At 47.3% G+C, this 14,724-nt stretch overlaps 1 protein-coding gene across 2 annotated transcripts in view; it reads right to left on the reverse strand.

Annotated features, from left to right (window-relative positions):
* The window catches only part of LOC144123057 (endothelin-converting enzyme 1-like), a 60,424-nt gene extending 47,305 nt beyond the window's left edge, over window positions 1–13,119 (reverse strand). Inside the window, exons 1-4 of one of the 2 annotated variants that reach the window (XM_077655972.1) lie at window positions 12,976–13,119; window positions 7,073–7,212; window positions 6,053–6,094; window positions 2,261–2,320 (exon numbers count right to left, since the gene is read on the reverse strand). In XM_077655972.1, coding sequence (XP_077512098.1) covers window positions 2,261–2,320; window positions 6,053–6,094; window positions 7,073–7,212; window positions 12,976–13,028 — 295 coding nt within the window. In that variant the 5' untranslated portion in view covers window positions 13,029–13,119. Of the gene's footprint in view, window positions 1–2,260; window positions 2,321–2,916; window positions 2,922–6,052; window positions 6,095–7,072; window positions 7,213–12,975 lie in introns of those variants that run through there. The other variant, XM_077655973.1, reaches the window with a different exon arrangement.
* Window positions 13,120–14,724: the final 1,605 nt, after the last annotated feature.

The following is a 14,724-nucleotide window of genomic DNA, read 5'->3' on the forward strand; positions in this document are numbered from 1 at the left end:
TGCATAAATCACGACCTTCAAGCTGCGCTGTAGTCCTCAGCCCCTGTAATTTTTGAACACAGAATATTTCAGACTATTTGAAGTTGAACACAGAATATTTCATAGCTACAGTAATGCCTTTCTGATAGGACACTTTACGAAACACTAAAGAAAAAAATTTATTCCCATTCCTCCCCACCACACCTCGCCGAATGTGTCTTGCTGTACAATGCATTTCCTTTCGAACGAAATGGAGGGGAGACGGAGAGGAGGACGGGCGGCAAAACAAATGCGCCGCAGCCCAGAGGCTGTGGCTGAAGCCAAGCGGTATTCACACGGAGGATCCCGCCGCGGAGTATTGTGCATGATGACGCCGTTCGACGGCGTTCCCTCACCTGGCGCTGAATCAAACGGTGAGTTACCATACATACGAACCGCTGGTTAATCCACGGAACGCTGCCGTGGGCATGCAGACCACAGGCTGCGTAACCTGCCTGACGCGAAAAAAATAGCACAGCTAAAGCGTGTAGGACGTGCGAAAGCACTTGAGGCAACATCGCCTCACAGAAAACCATGCGGCATGCGAGATCTTATCGTCAACCGCTCTCGGCAGCCGCGCGCGGAGAGTGGAGGTGGGGGGGGGGGGGGGGTTGAGGAAGGGGGTTCCGCACGTTGACTGAGCAGCTTCGCAAGGCCTCCGTCGCTGGCGCTCCGTCAAAGGTTCAGGCTTCGCACATTCGTCGGGGTTTTTTTTTTTTAGCTTTGCTAGTGACGTAGCGCTTTTGCGTTGAAAAAATGCCGCTCAGGCGCCGCCTTGGAGTGAGGGGAGTGGGGTCGTTTGTGCGGGCCGAGCAAACAAACTGCTCTGCGCAGCCTGTGAACGACTGAGTGTTACGTCACAACGCCAGCGCTCGAAGGAATGAAGTTTTGTCACGTGATGCGGTGGCCTCAGATCTGGACGTGAGGGGGGTATCACTCATCGCCCGCGTGATCATCACTGATGATGACGACGAGCGTGCTGATGTAGCAGTGATGATGGATGATTCATTGTCCAAAATGGCTACAAAGGCGCATTTCTGTGGCTTTTTTTAATGCGTCAAGGCACGTGATGGAGGACACTATTCTCCTTGGCCAGCTGGCCGCTGGCGCCCGTTACCCGAGATGACAGATGAGTATTGAAAAATGGGCTCAAAACGCGCACTTTTCATACTGCCACATCGTATTACTCGGCTGGCCAAAGTCACCTGCGTATTTTTCTTTAATATATCATAAACTAAGAATTGGTGGGGTCGATGAATTTCTTTCATTTATTGCAAGGGTACAAAGTGCGGCGGAAACTGTTTGCGACTTATTTCGCTTCAAAACTTGCTGACAAGAAGCCTAAAATGGCCCCCCCCCCCCCCCCCCCCCGCCCAGCCCTGTAATATGCCTTCTATTAAAATCGTCGATTTTTTTTCTTTCAGCCGTTGAACCAGAACCCGAGACAATCAGTAAACAATCGTATTAGCCATACGGCCGGTACAGGAGAGCAACGGCTGCAATAAATAAAAGCTTTGTTTCCTTAATACTTGATTTAGGATAATTAATTTTCAATGAAAACCACGTGCACCGGTCTTTAGCGCACAGTGCTTGTAGAAGCATGGCGCTACAACGCTCGCTCATGAACGCTTCCCTCCCCACGCTGTGTGAAGAAGGTTGAAAGCGGGCTGAGTTTTCCCTCGTCTTGTGCCTCCTAATAGAAGAGGGCAGAGCGAAGGCCATCAGAAAGAGAAAGGCAAGGCGTTGGACGCGTCGACCGTGGCAGTAATGAAAAAAAAAAAAACTTTTTTTTTTTTTCAGACAAGACGAGACTGTGTCACCAAGTGAGTTTTCGGAGAGTGGCTCATCTCAAATGCTACAAAACTCCTTACGGAAAATCCTCAACGAACTGAACTTGTACTCGCTCGGATGCTTCACAAATATGAAGATGGATTATGTGCAGGGCACGCAGAGTTAGGCGCAAGTATGCGGAACGAGCCATAGCGTTCTGCCTACGAGAGAAGTCCTTTTAAAGAAATGAACTTGCACAGTAAAAACAGCATTCTCTAGTGACATCCATCCTGGAGCATGTTGTGGAAAGGGTAAAGAGAGAGTGAGCAAAGTTCCCTAAATTTACGAAATTCAAGCAACATACGGACAATGAGTTTGCCGTTAACTCCTAGCCTTGTCCACATCTTAAGTGGAGGTGACACTGAGTGCTTCTGCGATGTTACGCTCATGGCGTCCAGGATATTGGGCGTACCTTCAGCTCGGCAGTCGGGATTTCGGCAGACGACGACATCCAAGCCGTCATCGAGGTTTCCTGCACATAACAACACGGGCTCTATAGTCGGATACAAGTTAACTCAGTATGCAGTGACCTCCGCGCAGAATTCTTCTGTCACAAAAAGTAGTCCTTCAAAGTTTTTCTTGTTACCTAGGCAACAACCTAATCACGAGACGAAACAGCAGGTTAAAAAAATTTGATGCTGCTTGCTTTTCTGATATAGTCAAACATTGAAAAGCTTATTTCGTTTACTGTTGCGATTGGCCTTCGGAGGATACAGGACGCCGCGGGCCACAGCCAATAATTGCCAACTGCTGCTTTTTAAAGTTGTACCCGACTAAAAATCTCTGCAACTAAACTCAGCTTGATAACCCATGTTTTCTGCACACAAGACGCCATTCGAAGAGGGCAATTATATCTCATTTGTCAATCAAGAAGATGCATGCTCATCAGCACTAGCACAGTTATATACAATGCTCTCAGGACACACACAAATCCTAAACTTGTCCTTTACTAGGGTGCTGGGGCTACCTCCAAATATCGCAGTTCTCCTAGCCCAGGCCTAACCTCCCTACTCGTGCACTGCCATGGCCTCTCTCGACGCCGAGCCTGCCTGCAGCAGCATGGCTTACCAAGTCGAAGGGGAAGACATCACGCCCGAAGAGTTTGCTACCGATCCGAGATGGACCTGGGCATTTACGGCCCGCAAGCTAGCGCACCCAACTTCGTTCTCGTCCAAGCAAGCCGTCTCTGCCACGTGCTCGCTACCCAAGTCATTGCCCCGGCCGGCCTGTCCACACCGGCCTAGCCCCAAAAAGGCAAGTCGTCTTCGCCCACTCTACCTAACTCAAGCGCCAGGCTCCGCTACCGAAATCACCAACCCTAGAGCTGAAAGCTATTTTCCGACCCAACGGAGGCCTAGACCTTCGCAAGCACAACGGGGGCTTCATCCTCTCCCTTCTGTGCGCCATATTGAAACTCCCCGTGGAAGCGGTATGTCAACATGACATCATCTGTATAAATACCCGCAACAACTCGTTCGCCGTGAGTATGCCCTCGGAAGAGCGAGCGGCGCGCTACGTGCAGATCACCTCCCTACTCGTCGGAGACACGATGTACCCGGTGAAAGCCTACATAGCCCAGCCCAACACATACTCTTATTGTGCCGAGAACTCCAACCACCATCTCGCTGGAACCTCACAGACCTAGAAGGTTGGGAGAGCCGGCCTCACAGAAGAGGCTGGTGGAATGGGCAGAGAAGGTCGCCAGAAGTGATGGACTGATGGCCGCCAACCGAGATTAAGAACCAAGGAAACCAAACCTCCACTAACGCCTCCCATTACTTGGTCCATCGATAAAGTTTTTACCTACCTACCTACCTAGAAGACGTATTTCTTTGAGCCAGAGTGGCGGTGCAGGGCATCCGCCCGCGCCTGGCGCCGTCCATTATGGTCCTCCTTGTTCATCTTAGTCGGAAGAGGACGAACGTAGAGGGCGCGTCTCCACAGTTCGAGCACTCGAACCCGTTCCATCGTATGTTGGTCATGTTTGTTATATAACCGGCCCAAGAGGCGGCGACCGGACACGGTCTTAGCGAGACGCGTGTATTGGTTAACGAGATGCGCCTCGAGAAGTTCCCGATAGGTGTTCACCACCCGCAACGCGAGTTGTGCGTTGGAAGTGTAGATTAGGAGGTCGAGGGCTCTCTCAAAAATTTTTCGGAGTACAACCTCCAAGCAATCTTCGTCATGTTTGCGGTTTTGACCAAGTGAGCGAGAGGTGAAACCCCTTGTGGCGCGGTTGGGGTGTCCACCGATGAATATGAGACAATTACTACGCCATTTCCTTGCATCAATACTGATTCGGGTGTCCGCTGATATATGTGAGACAGTTACTGTGCAATTTCCTTTCTTCATAACCAATTTTAACAACAAATCTTCAATTTTCCGTGAAAGCAAAGGAAAGGCGCACAACTCGCAATTTGGCGCCCTCGGTCGCAATTTGAGCTACGTGGCGGTATAGTGACAGGTGTGCGCTGCATGCGTTGGCATTCACAACTTTGTAGCAGAAACGCGGCACTGAAGCTATAGACCGTCAGCGTTATTTGTGTTCATTGGTGTTAGCCTTGACAATGTTCTAGACTCCGATGATTTTGAGGAAAGGAAGGCGTATAACTGGCTCCCTGTGTAAATGGACGCCTCAATCGCGATTTGAGGTACGTGGCGGTGGGGAGAGAGAGAGATGTGGGCTGCATGCATTAGCGCTGACAACGGCGTGGCAGACACGTGGCACTGCAGCAATAGGCCGCAGCGTTTATTGGGTCACCAACCTCTCGCGATCAACCATTAATTTAACCGAGACCTGGCGGGGTGGGCGCGTTGACTATCCAGTGTGCGGAGCGCAACTCAAAGGCTAAGCCGCATCTACTTACCCGATACACCACAGCTTTCGCCCTCTAACGTCAGCAGTAGTTGAACCGCAGCTAATTTTTTTTTTATGAAGTGCATTTAAGATATTTCCCTTCAAGTATCAACTTTCTTCTCACCAAATGCTCATCTAAGCGTGGATGTTTCTGAGCCTGCCACCGCTCATAGAAACTAGAACTGTAATGATATTTCCAAAGCTTTGGCCTAATTTTTAATGTGATATTTAAATCGTATCTTGTATGAATTCGTTAAAATCTCGCATCTGTTAATAATCTGTCGCGTGACATTTGATCTGCAAAAGTATTCTACACATCGGCACGAAATTTTTACGGAAACACTCGTGCAAAGCTCCATAATAACAGTGCATATGTATAACAACTTCCTTGCAGTTGGAGGTTAATATGACAGTGGTGCACCGTTTTTAGAAGAATATTGGGTCTAAAAGCCAGAATTGATTTCACTTCGAAACCCCCACGGCTCTACGCAATCAGTGGTCGCTCTTGTTCGAATTTATTCATGATTTATTCACGATTTATTCACGAAAACTGGGGTTCTGAAATTTAATACAAGGCTCAAAGCATGTTATCTCCTCATGTCTGTAGCGTCGTGAAACACTGGGCGAATGGGTTCGCACAATCGATAGCATGAATACAGATTCGGTGCTATGAAGCGAATGACGATAAAGGAATGACCAGCTGGTGTGCCCTCAGACAGCGCTTCGGAGTTCAGCATGTGCCTCGTCGGGAGGTACCTGAGAGAGTGCTCGACTTTAGCCGCAAACTTCTTCGGAATTCTCGTGACCGACACAAGAGCTTCGTGCGCAGCGATAAAATGAGATATCAGGACGTTTTTAGTAACCGATAATAGGTTTATATCAGGTAATGGCTGTCATTAAGTCCCTGACAGTGTGTAAGACATACTCCCATATCCCACCGCTCTCGTTTGTTTCGGCGTGTCCCTCCAACACAAACACAGCATATTTGTCAGAGTTTTTTACAAGTCTTGTACAACGCTCTGCCGCGGGCTTCGCACGCCCGCGTTCCCGAACTAGTTTAGTTCGTTCAACACTCCCAGGTTTTCGTCTTTGTGCTGTTGCAGCCATTGCGGTGACTATTCTCAGCGGTCGCCCATGGTTATCATTTATCGCCGTTCTGCAGCAGACAGGTGGCCCCATGCGTGGTTTCGTGTCTAGTGCTTATCCATGATGCGAATGCTTTCCGGAAGTGGACGGCCGATTTCATGAATCCTCATGCCTTCATGAGATGAACCAGTGCATCAGCAGGATATTCGTGCGCATTCAATTTCATCAATGCACGTGAGCCAAGCAGGCAGAGACACTCACCGCGAGCAGCCCGGAGAGACAGCGCGACGAGCCTCTCCCGCCCTGCACAGAGAATGGATTGGTGGCCACATGTGCCGAATGCCCGGATGTTGCCACGTCGCACTGCCTGAAGTGCCGTCAAGGAATAAAACTACGCAATACCTGTATTTGTACACGCCAGTAGTGAAGCAAAGAGGTTCAAATTCCGCAGCCTGCCTTCGCTTCCGCGGACTGCATATTGGGCATCTTTTTTGTTTATCGTTGACGCAGAGAATAATCTTAGAATGAAGAAGGCAAAGCGATAACGTGGCACGATGTCCAGAGAGGTCAATGACTTGAGTACAGGCAGCAACGCAAATGGTCAGGGTCGGAAAAGAGCTGTCGGAGCTGGAACAAGTGACGCTCAGCTACTACATGCACAAAACACGTGCACACTGTGGCTCTGTCACAGCACCTGCCAACTGCAAGTGTTCAATACTATACTGCAATTTGTAATGGAAGCTTCAACGCGCGTGCATGTATGGCGAGCTACTTCAGCGCGCACATCATGTCTTGGAAGCAACCACTTCATTGTGGACTGCAACGGTGATTTATGGCTTGCTGAAAGCTATAGTATCTGGGGCGTTACGAAGTGGGGTTATCTCGATTTCGACGCCCTGCAAAGTTTTGGGAAGTGATTAATTGAAACGATATTTTGCACCCCGAGGAGCGCTGCCTATTCCTCGCCGCTTTGTGTTAATCGAAACGAATATTAGCAAGATGGCATGAAAACAGCTTCAAGAAAAAAGCAAAAGCATAGAAAAGAAGGACTTTACTTTCGCTTCATTTGCCCGTTTGTATGTATGGCTGACACTTTGCCCTTGGGATCAGGAACCTATGAGTCACTTGTTTTCGCTTTCCGTGCTCCCAGGAAAGCCAGCATGGCCACTCACCGCATTTAGAACCAGCGCGTCTGGAAACGTAATTTTGCTTTCCAATATTGGCGCTGCGCAGAGCGGCCGTTGACTGCAGGTACCACAAGGCATAACACATCCGACTCACTGTTGACGTAGTCGCCGAGTCCGATGAGGAAGACACTGGATGAGAAGAAGACCACCAACACGGAGACGGATATGAAAGCGACTACCAGGTAGCGACCTCTGGTCTGCAGCTTCGGGGAGGGCACCGGGTAGCGTCGTCTCCTTTGCGGTGGAGGAAAGACAGGGCCATGGGCACTTCTTAGGAGCTTCTCATTTCGTTTTGATTAGGGTGTACTACACGCCTTTTAAGACCGAAACACAGGAGCAAGAGAAGGATCACACCAGCAAAACGCTGACCCACAAGCTTTATAATAGAGAAACGAACACAATTATGGATGTGGACACCTCTGAAAAGTGCCACCACAGTGGCTATGGTGCTCGGCTTGTGACCCGGAGACGAAATGTCCCGGAGACGAAATGCTAGAAGCCTGTGTACTGCGGTGTCAGTGCACGTTAAAAAACGCTCATTGGTCGAAAGTATTTGCAGCCCTCTACGGCCTTCCCCACAGCCTGAGTCGCTTTGGGACGTTAAACCCCATTAACCAATTAATCAACTGCTGAAAACTGTCATAACTTCATTGCGAGAAATAAAAGTAAAAATCACATTACTCTCAATGCAACAAACGAAAGACGCTAGCACGGATTACCAAAGTATCAGGTATTTTCTGGTAATGCCGGGAATAGAAGCAATAAAGTTAATATTTACAAGACGTAAATTGAAGAAATACTCGAGGTACTATGGTTTGCCTTGTGACATTAATTTGCAGTTTGTATACTGTAGTACTATTTTCCAGCATCACGGTGACTGGGTGGGTATGGCGATTGCCTCCTGACACCAAGGTCACAAGTTCAATTCCGGCAGTGGTGGAAGTATTTTGATGGATGTCAGATGGATAAATTCACACGTGCTTAGATATTAAAACAAGCAGTTAGCACCGGGGGGGGGGGGGGGGTATATGCACTCTTGTGCCTCCTACTGCGGCGCGCCTGATAAAGCAGGGTGTGGATTTGATACATAAATGACTGTTATCCTGTTATGTTTCCATGACCGATCAGTGGTTGACATACATGGCGGAAACGTCAAGGAAACGCTGGAAAGTTCAGTTCCCCAATCATCCACCACTCCTCGTTGCGCCACATGCCTGCGGATAGCACATCGAGAGACTAGATATACCCCAGCCATCAGATTCCACGGGCCGGAATAATTACAATGTTCTGATATATCAAGCACTTATGAATGCGTCCTGCGTAGTTTGAGGACGCTTCGAGTCCGTCGACAGAATGCAGAGGCGCTTCAAGCGGCACTACGACACCTACTGAAAAATGGACACGTTGTTCTGTTATAGCATGGGAAGAAACAAGCTCTGAGGTGTCCTTGTGTTTGGAAACAAAAAGTCACACAATAAAGACTGCGACAATACGTTTGTCCTCCCTGCTGGACGCTTCCATTAAGAGCTCGCTCGAGGCTTGCTGCTTGGGCTAGCCGTTTTCTGGAAGGACGCCTAAGCCGTTATAACGACCGCGAAAACTCGTACAGGTGTCTCCTGGTTAGTACGGCTCATAATGCTGTAAAGAAATCCAGGCTCGCCGCCAATGACCATATCGAGGGTTACGGCTGCTGGCTACTTTGAGCCAAATTAGCTACTTTCTCTAGCGCTTGGCGACTAAGATTCTGGGTTGCCGCTCAGGCTGCTTTTTGGCTGCTTAATAATAATAATAATTGGTTTTTGGGGACAGGAAATGGCGCAGTATCTGTCTCATATATCGTTGGATTTTGGCTACTTGCAACTTCCATATTGGGGCATTTTTTATTCACCCATTTTAGCCACATTTTATTAGCGCATGCCTGAATGGATGAGGACCATAGATCGTTTTCGTGCGAGTTGTTGTTAGCTGTTGCTTTTGTAACCAGGGGTTTGACGACATTTTGCCTGGTAAGGCGTAAGAAGAGATGAATGATGGTCACTGACCAAGTATGAAAATAATCGACCTTTTGGAACCCTTCATCGGTTCCTTGTTCACTGCCGCTCGGTATTAACCCATGTGCAGCTCCGAGATGTCGACCGTCTTCGGGCTTAGTCACCGCGGTTCGCTTCAGTTGTTGTTTTCCTTACCATTTTAATGGCGTGTTGTAACACACTTCTTTTTTTACTCTATGTCACGTGATGGTGATCTTGGACTCCAAATTTCCAGACAATCCATGAACCTTACCAGCTAGTGGTATAAATTGGGCTAGTTGGTTTATGGATTCCGACATGGTAACTAGCGCTACAGGCACGGACACAGAAAGATGCGACAGGACACATGGTAGTCCTGCCACGTAGCGTCTAGCGTGTGTCCTTAGCGTGTGTCCAGTCATTTCTTTCTGTGTCCGTGCCTGTAGCGCTAGTTACCATGTCGGACACATTACTAGCTGCAGAGTCTACGGTCTCGGGATTGAATCCTGGCCGCATTTCACTGAAGCTGAATTAGGAAAAACCTGCGTTCCGTGCGACGTCAATATATCTTCCTCATGCGATCCAAATTAATCCGTAGCCCTCCCTAAAGTGTTTCTCTTAGCTGGCGTGCAGCCTCATGGCATTGAGTTCGATTGCGTGCAAAGGTTTAGTTTTCTAAGTGTTAGCAACTTATTACTTTTGTGGCCATTTACATCTCTCTGCCTCCCCAGAAAGCGGCTTCGTAATGCCTCTTCAGTGCTTTGGAGAAAAAAATGATATGGATCAAGAAGCTTCTATTAGCTTGAGCAGCCACGCAGTGGGAGCTGCCGTTTCGTTTTTTCACATATTGAGATATTTTTCGAGAATGAAAGGTCCAGCATGTGCAGGTGTTTGCGATCTCGTTGGAATAGACGACTTAAGTTTTATCGCGAAGGGGTTCGCCACATTGGCATTTCTGGTGAATATCAAGTTTTTAATCTTTCTGAACGCTCCTTGAAGATACTGCCACTTGCAGGTGGAAACGCCGACTCTTAGCTTGTTTTCACTCGTCGCCAGAACCGCAGCAGAAGTTCAAAATACGAGGAACACATAGAACTGCCTGTGGCGATTCTGCGAATGAAATTCGGTCCGTGGGTATGAGAAAAGAAGTAATCAATCTTTAACGTACGTGACACGTTTCTGTGAAAAAGAAAGAAGTTAAATTACATTCACGGTGTCACTATTAATTCAATATGCATGATCGAGTGTGGGCATACTTTTGCGCTTTTTTTTTCCACAAAAGTTTGCAACAAACCTGAGGCCAAAATAAAATGACGTGGCTATATTTGGGTACATAATCATAATCATCATCATCACCGTCATCCTGACTACGCCCATTGCAGGGCAATTGCCTCTCCAATATATCTCCAATTAACCCCGTTCTTTGCAGCTGCGCCCACAATATGCCAACAGACTTTTTAATCTCATTCGCACACCTAACTTTCTGCCGCCCCCTGATACGCATGCCTTCTCTTGGAATCCACTCCGTTACCCTTAAGGAGCGGTTATCTTATCTTCGCATTGCATGCCCGGCCCAATCCCATTTCTTCCTCTTGATTTCGACTAAGGTGTCATTAACCCGCGTTTGTTCCCTCACCCACTCTGCCCGCTTCCGGTCTATTAATATTTCCATAGCTCGCTGCGTTGTCCTTAACTTAAGCTGAGCCCTTTCCGTTAGCCTCTGCGTTTGTGCCCCATAGGTGAGTACCGGTAAGATACAGCTGTTGTATACTTTTCTCTTGAGGGATAAGGGTAAACTGTCATTCAAGATCTGAGAGAACCTGCCATGCCATATGCGCTCCTCCTATTCCTATTCTTCTAGTTATTTCCCTCTTATTATCCGGATCAGTGGTCAGTACCTGCCCTAAATAGACGTATTCCTTTGCCACTTCCAGCACCTCGTTGCCAATTGTGAACTGCTGTCTCTTGCTAGAATATCGAACATTACTTTGGTTTTCTGCATGCTAATTTTTCAGTCTAACTCATTATTCATGATTTGCAGTTCATCTCCTGAGTGAGTTAGCACGACAATGTCATCAGCGAATTGTAAATGACTTAGGTGTTCTCCATAAACTCTTATGCCCAACTCTTCCCAATCCAGGCCTCGGAACACCTCTTGTAAACAGGCGGTGAATAGCGTTGGCGAGATCGCGTGTCCCTGCCTGACACCCGTCCGTATTCGAATTTTATTACTTATTATATGAAGGAATATGGTAGCTGTGTAGTGGTTATAGGCATCTCCCAGTATTTTCGAATAAGGCTCTTCTACACCTGACTACGCAACGCCTGCATGACTTCTGATGTTTCCACAGAGTCAAATGCTTTCTCGTAATCATTGAAGGCCAGATATAATGGCTGGTTATATTCTGCGTATTTCTCTATCACTTGAGTGGCAGTGTGAATACAGTAGATTTTGAAGTTTGAAGTTTATTTTCACTTCAGTAAGAAATGAGGGACCCGAGACAAAAAGTGAACGTTAATTCATTTGACGGCGCTCGGGCCCCATTACATGGCAAAACCGCGAGGTGTCGGTAGTAACGTTTGGTGCACATACAATTTAGGCAGTACACCCCCGTACATTTACAGACATTGCAACTCCTACTACGCATAGTTCAGTCTTTTTGTTGTTAGAGGTAAAGGCACAATATGAATGACAAACATGATCAGGGAATAATAGCAATTGTACACAGCAACAAACCCGCAAAAGATCCAAAAGACACAGGAGAAACACACCTCACGAAAAGCAGAAAAATTACATTTGCGAGAGAAAGAATGAATGTATTCTTTTCTTATTTACATTTTCAATATTAACCTTATTTTGGCGAGAATAGTTTAACAGAGTGGACAGACTATATGCAAGCATTTGCTGGCCAAACGTCGTTCTTACGAAAGGTATGCCCAGTTAGAACGCGAAGGATATGTTCGTGTAAATGTTGTTAGATTGCCGATCGAAAGCATTGTACTCTCAAAAGGTAGTTATGTGCGGTTTGTAGCGAATTGCTAAGTTATACGAGTAGAGATACTGTACTGACATTACTTTAAAATTCTGAAAAAGCGGCGCAGTATGAGTGTAGTAGTCTTTTCCAGCTATATGGCGAATAGCCTTTTTTGTAGTGCATGTTTTTGGAGTACCCTTTACGAAAGCCTGCCTTATCATTTGGGTTAGTGAAGTCTAAGGTTGTCCTGATTATATTTGCGATCACCTTGTAGGCAACGGCCAGTCAGCTGATCGGCATGCTATTTTTAAAGTCCTTGGCGTCCCCTTTCTTATGTATTAAGACAATTTTAGCGTTCTCTCAACCTCCTGATACAGCCTAGATCATGACATTGCGTGTACAGGGTGGCTAGTTTTTCTAGCACAATCTCCACTCCGTCCTTCAAGATATCTGTTATTACCTGATCCTCACCAGCTGCTTTCCCCCTTTGCGTTGCTCCTAAGACTTTCTTTACTTCCTCTTTGGTAACTCGGTGCGTTTGAGTTCAGTACTGGCCTTCTTGTACAGCTCGGGTAGAAGCTAGGTCAGTGGCTATCTCGCTGGAGACATCGGGCTGGGAAGTAAGCAAACTGGGTATCTACTCCCAGCCCACTGGCTCGGCGCACCTAAAGTCTTCGCCTCCCTTATTGGCAACGCTTCCTCTATGAGGAACTTGGAATGTAGCTTCCGAAATATGCCGCATGCACTTGCTCCACGGAGAAAGCGTTTGAAATATGAGCTCGGGCCATGAGGGACATAACGGCAAATAGTGGGGGCTTTCAAGAATATTCCGCCTGTCCTCATGCATCCTAAATGCACCTGGAAGCGCTGCACTCATGGGATGGAAAGGCCAGCTGCAGCGTACCTATCGCTTTCACTTAGCAATGGGGCAGCGGTAACGTCGGGCAGTGTTTCCATGAATCATTTTGTGCCGAGGATTCTAGACACCGCGTAGGCTCGCGAAGGAAGCTCACCTGCGGTAGCGGACTGCGTCATCACTTGTTGTTATAGCTGGCTTCGACTCCATCTGGACCGAGCCTTCTTTTCGTCTTTCTTGCCTTCGGCGCTGTTGCTTTCGCTGCTGTTGTCGTTGTTACTCTGCTCCTCAAAGGATAAATAGCGCGTAGCAACTGCAGATGGGCCAAGACACAAGCAAGGACTGACAGGTGCTCAAAAACGTTAGGATAAAGAAAGGAGGATGGGAGTTTAAAATTAGAAACAAATAGGTTTCTGCGCGGACTCCGCAAATGCCCGCAGGCGTGTTCCCTCCACGGGAAACAGAAACAAAAAGTGTGAAGGATAATGGCGACGTACAGAGTAAAAACTCTGTACAGAGTGCTCCGTTAAGTCCACTAGCCTGCCAGCCTACGTTTAGCTACTCTCGTTGTAAATAATCTATAGCTGTGGTTAGAGCCAGTGGAAAAGTGTTCAGAGTACCACGTTCCTCCCCCCCCCCCCGCGCTGCAGGGCTTGGGAGGTACATGTTCACCCCGGCTGAAAATGCCATACAAGCAAATGCCAACGTTTGCAGACAATTTACATAAAGCACCGAGCTTCCAAAGCCTCTCGAGTTTTTTTATAGGACAAACCCGCATGCACTCTGATTCTGCGCTCAGAAATAAATAGCACTAGGGAAAGCCTATTTTTGGAGCCAACAAGCGAAACAAACTTATATGACCATTATGAACTTAAGTAATAGCACTGCGTTAGACGTTAACAATATGCAAGTGGGGCCAGTAAAGTATGCTTTAGAATTTATTGTCTCGGTACTTGTCCACATCTATAATCTTGTGCTCGAAACCGGTGTGTATCCAGAAGACATGAAGCAGTCTATAGTGACAGTAATATATAAAAGTGGTGACAGGAACTTAACATCAAGCTATAGGCCGATATCGATTATAACCATACACTCCAAAGGAAGAAAAGCTTATCTCCTGTCGCATCACTCGATTTTTAGACCAACACAAAATTTTGACTGAAGCCCAGTTTGGATTCAGGGAAAACAAATCACCTGACACAGCATTATTCACAATAAAAGAGACAATTGTGGAAAACATTGTAAATGATATTTACGCGTTAGCACCCTTTATTGATTTCACGAAGGTTTTTGATTCCTTAGATCACAAGATATTATTATCCAAACTATCGTCGTATGGTATGCGCGGGAAGCCGTTAAAACTGATAACATCATATTTAACTGGAATAAGCCAATGTGTATGCATAGGCACTACACGGTCATCCTTTCTGCCTATTACATGCGGTGTCCCACAAGGCAGTCAACACGATAGAGCTGGTAGGTTTCGCAGCCCATTCTTTTCCTGGAGACTCCACACGACGCACAAGTCGTTTCACGTGCAGTACACCTTGTGGTTTCAGATAATCAAGTAGGTCCCGTTCTGAATACCACTTTGGTACACCCTTAATAACACAAGTGTTCTTCATGTAGGAATGGGGCAACCGCACGTTAACTTTGATGCCAAAAATCTGAGAGCTCTGCAGGAGCTTGTCAACCTGCTCTCCCGTCGAGACATCCAGCTGAAGAGCCCCGTGCATGGTGAACCGACTTCGAACCGGAGCTGATCCCAGCAGTGATTGAATGGCCGCGAAAAGTAAGATGGCCCCGAAAAAATTGATCTGGGATTCGCCAAACACGCAGTTGCAGATTTCACTGAAGCTCCTCCACGGTGTTTTCGATGCCAACGGTTTGGGCACGTGGCCAAAGT

The sequence above is a fragment of the Amblyomma americanum genome, chromosome 3 (genome assembly GCF_052857255.1).
Source record: "Amblyomma americanum isolate KBUSLIRL-KWMA chromosome 3, ASM5285725v1, whole genome shotgun sequence".
Taxonomy (NCBI): Eukaryota; Metazoa; Arthropoda; class Arachnida; order Ixodida; family Ixodidae; genus Amblyomma; species Amblyomma americanum.